Below are 4540 nucleotides of genomic sequence, written 5' to 3' on the forward strand. Positions count from 1 at the left end.
GAAAATGGATGCGCACAAAGGCATACAATGTTCAAGAGCTTAGTACAGAGTTAGCGAACGGAGAAAGTTCTAGAACGGTGAGCAGTCTCCCAAAGGGATGGAAAAGACGCTGCGAAGCACCAGCAGCCGAGACAGAGGAGCCGGGAGCTCCGCTCCGAGTGCATGGACGGGCGAGGCCATGCACCGCGAACGGGTGGCGAAGGAACGTGCGGGCGTGGGAGGGCCCCTCTCGGCCACCGTCACGCGGGGAGCAACGGGTACTCCTCCCGGGGGGGGGGGGGGCTGGCGGAGCCACGGCGGCCATCTTGAGCCCAGGGGCCCGGGCGCTGCGGAGGCCAGGGCTCACGAGAGAAGGCCACCGCGGGCAGAGCTCGCCGGCCAGGGCCGTTGGCACCCGCACCGCAGGTCCCCACAGCCAGAGCCAGAGGCAGAGTGAGGAGCGCGGCGGTCCCCGCCCCCCAGGCCTCACGCCCGCCCGCCTGTCCGCGCGGCGGCCAGCACGGCCCCAGCCCGGGCAGCCAACCAGGCCGCGGCCCTGCGCGGTGGCGCCATGCGCCTCACCCTCCAGGCCGGGCCGCAGCTCACCTTCCACATCGACATTGACCCCGGCCAGACGGTGAGGGCCCTCAAGGAGAAAATTGAAGCCGAGCAGGGCAGAGAGGCCTTTCCGGTAGCGGGGCAGCAGCTCCTGTATGCGGGCCGCGTCCTGCAGGATGACGCTGTGCTCAGAGACTGTCAGATCCCCGAGCACCACGCTGTGACGGTCCTGGTGGCCAGACCCAAGGCGGCGACCACAGCCACAGCCACAGCTCGGCAGTCCCAGCCTGCCACCACGGCCGGGCCCCCTGCCCGCGCAGCATCGGCTGGTGCTGGGGCCCCAGCGCGCGAAGCTGCCTTGCTCTCCGCGCCCGCCACATCCCCGCCAGCCAAGTCCGCGCCTGCCGCTACCAAGGGTGCACCAGCTGGTGCACCTGCCTCACATCCAGCTGCAGGGCAGTCGGCAGGCCCGCCAGGGGCTCCAAGCCCTACACCAGATGATGCCATCGCGGGACCCTCCTCTGGGGCCCAGCCGTCTGAGCAGGCAGCAAGGGCGCTGCTGACACGTCCGTCTTCTGAGCCAATGGTAGCCGAGATCGTGTCCATGGGCTACGAACAGGAGCACGTCCTTGCAGCCCTGAGAGCCAGTTCCAACAACCCTCACAGAGCCGTGGAGTATCTTTTAATGGGACTCCCCGGAGACAGGGCAAGTGCGGCCGAGGTCGAGCCCCCTCAAGCCGGTAGCAGCCGAGCTGGTCGTGAAGAAGCTGGCAGTGAAGGAGGAGGAGTGGACAGCGTGGCAACCGAAGAAGCATCAACAGGAGATGGCAGCTATGTTGAAGTAACACCCCAGGAATTGGCAGCTCTAGAGAGGTTAAAGGCTTTGGGCTTTCCTGAAGGGCTTGTGGTTGAAGCATATTTTGCTTGTGAGAAGAATGAGGAGTGGGCTGCCAATTTTCTCCTGGAGCAGGACTTGGAGGAGGACTGAAGGGACTCTCCTGTGGCTCACTTCTCCCGCCGTTCCGTTCGTTGTGCTAACTTTGTCTCCTACAGCGTCTTGGATGACTTGGGTTTATGTTCACCATACTTGGCATCAGAACTAGATGTTGGGGCAGGGGCGGGAGTCATACGATGCAGGGTGGGGAGAGATACCCTGCCTGTCTGCTTCAACCAGCAGATGCCTCAAATCCACACAGTGTGCAGAGTAGGCTGTCACCACCAGCAGCCTCTGCAGGTCCTCATTTCTCCTGTGAAGCACCACGTCACTTCTAGGTTTCTCTCTTTGCAGTGGACTCCATCCACAATTGTAGTTTTCGTTATTTCTTTGATGCAACTTCAACTTTTCCTAGGTTTCCTTTCTGTGGTCTACTATCCTATTATTTCTTCTTTCTGTGATGCCTCTGTCTAGGATACAACACTATGTCGTCACTTTTGCTAGGTTTCAGTTTTCAGTGGGCTCCATTCAGAGTATGCCCAGGGTAATGTAATGCCCTTCTTTCCAATGAAATGTTTGCAAAGATTTTATTTATATATAGAAAGGCAGAGTTACAAAGAGGCAGAGGTTGAAAGAGTGAGAGAAAGAGCAAGAGCCAGAGAGAGAGTGGTCTTGCATCCGTTCAGCCATGTCGTGTAAAGGATCAGTTGAACGATTTCTCTCTCTCTCTCTCTCTCTCTCTCTCCCTCTCCCCTCCGCGTCTCTCTCTCCCTCCCTCACCCTCTCTCTCCCCACCTCTGCCTTATGTATTTCTAGCTTTCAAATAAATAATTAATCTTTTAAAAGTTCTTTCTCATTAGAATGTATGTGAGACCTTTCTAGCCTGATTTGAGTAACTGTACATGGATATGTAGAGTGATGCTGCTGTTTGCTTTGGTTTTCTTTGTCTAGTTTTTCATTAGAATTTAAATGAGACGTGTCAAATATCTGTGTATATTATATTTATTGAAATAAAGCTTTTAAAAGAGATTTTATTTGTTTACTTGAGAGTTAGAGTAACAGAGAATGGGAGAGACAAGAGTAGGTCTTCCACCCAGTGGTTCACTCTCCAAGGGCCACAATTGCAGGAGCTGACCCTGTGTGAAACCAAGAACCAGAAGCTTCCTCTGGGTCTCCCACACGGGTGCAGGGGCCCAAACATTGGGCCATCTTCACTGCTTTCCCAGGCCATAAGCAGAGAGCCTGTTGGGAGGAGGAGCAGCTGGGACATGAAACAGGGCCCTCATGGCATTCTGGCACAGCAGGTGGAGGCACAGCCTACAATGCCTCAGGACGGGCCCCACAATAAAGTTTTAACGCCACACTTGCATGTTTGTTGTGGACGTGTCCCATTGAGAATTTATGACCCTTGAGGCCCATGCACAAGAGCAACATTCCCTTCCCCTCTCTATTGCCTTTCTTTGGCAGAAACTGGTCGTAAGTGAAAGACCTGCCCAGCTAAAAAACCCATTGAATGGTGAGCCAGTTCAGAATTCAAACGAGCATTTCAAAATCTCCTTTCTGGTATTTGTAAATGAAGCGCTTCATTAGAGAAGAATCTATTACTATTGAGACCACCTGTAAATATTACTGTCAACAAGAGTAGGCTGTTGTATGGCACTTGCTGTTGGGACTAGCTTATTTCACTAGGTAGAACAGATTCAAGTTGCATCCATTTGGTGTCAAATGACAGGATTTCATTTTATACTGCTGTGTACTATTCAGTAGCGTACATATACCATAATGTCTTTATCCAGACTTCAGTGAACGGACATCTGGGTTGATTCCCTCTCTTGGCTATTGTGAATTGAGCTGCAGTAACACATGGGTAGAGCTAACACTTTGATATGCTGATTCCATTTCCCTTGGGTAAATTCCCATGAGTGGGATGTTTGGGTCATCTGGTAGGTCTACATTTAGAATTCTGAAGTATCTTCATGCTGTCTTCCACAGCAGCTGTGCCAATTTACACTCCCACCAACCGTGGGTTAGGAACCTTTTCCCACATCCTAGCCAACGTTTGTGGTTTGTTGACTTCTGTATGAAAGACATTCTAACGCGGGTGAGGTGAAACTTCACTGTGGATTTGATTTGCATTTCCCTGACAGCTTGTGATACCGAACATTTTTCCATGTGTCCATTGGCCATTTGAATTTTCTCTTTGGACAAATGCCTATTCAAGTAATCTGCGCATTTCTTAACTGGATTGTTTGTTTTCTTGTTGTTGAATTTCTTGAAATTTGTGGATTCTGGTAAAGTTGCTTCATTGAAACATGCCAAAGATTGAAGTTAGAAGACAGAACTACAGATTTTCTAAATAAATCACAGGAAGGAGTTTCAGAGTGAAGACTGGAGAAAGGCTTCTTAGATGTTAAACTTCAAGCCACATCCAACAATTTTCAAAGGAATCATTTGAACTAGGAAATGTGCTGTGCCTGTTCTGCAAACACCCATCACGGGTCAAATAAGCAAGGACAGGCAATAGACAGGCCAATTTATGTGCAAACCACTTATGTAACCAAAAGACTCACTCGTAGAACGTATGAGAATATTCTGGAAAACACACGTCACAAGGCAACAAAAAGATGAATCGAGGGGCAGGCACTTGGAACATTAGTTTAGGCTGCTCTAGTGATGTCAGTCCCACATGGACATAAAAGATTCAAGTCCAGGCTTCACTGCAAATCTAGATCCATAGTAATACACACCTGGCATGCACAGGTGATGGTTCAATACGTCTGTCCCTACCACTAATGTGGGAGGTGGGAATGGAGCTATGAGCTGCTCTTTAGCCAGGCCAGCCATGGTCTGTGGGCTCTGAAGGAGTGAACTGGTGGATAGAAGATGTGTCTTTCCCTGTGTTCTGCCCCTCAAGTCTAATGGAAGAAAGCATTATTGAGTAAAAATGTTTGTTCTAGTGCCAAAAATGTATCGCTTCCTGCACGTGTACCTAAAATACCATTTCCAAGCACTTTATAAATCATTGTCGTTTTTTTCATATCTTCAGGTGGGAGCAGGAGTGGGAAACAG

General features: G+C 51.1%; 1 protein-coding gene across 1 annotated transcript; it reads left to right on the forward strand.

Annotated features, from left to right (window-relative positions):
• Positions 1-550: 550 nt before the first annotated feature.
• LOC133752804 (UV excision repair protein RAD23 homolog B-like) lies at positions 551-1525 on the forward strand. The gene has a single exon (XM_062183111.1). It carries the CDS (start codon positions 551-553, stop codon positions 1523-1525), a length of 975 nt encoding a protein of 324 aa, XP_062039095.1.
• Positions 1526-4540: the final 3015 nt, after the last annotated feature.

Source organism: Lepus europaeus, chromosome X, assembly GCF_033115175.1.
Source record: "Lepus europaeus isolate LE1 chromosome X, mLepTim1.pri, whole genome shotgun sequence".
Taxonomy (NCBI): Eukaryota; Metazoa; Chordata; class Mammalia; order Lagomorpha; family Leporidae; genus Lepus; species Lepus europaeus.

Coding starts and splice junctions, on each gene's coding strand:
- LOC133752804 (XM_062183111.1), top strand. CDS start 551: ATGCGCCTCACCCTCCAGGCCGGGCCGCAGCTCACCTTCCACATCGAC.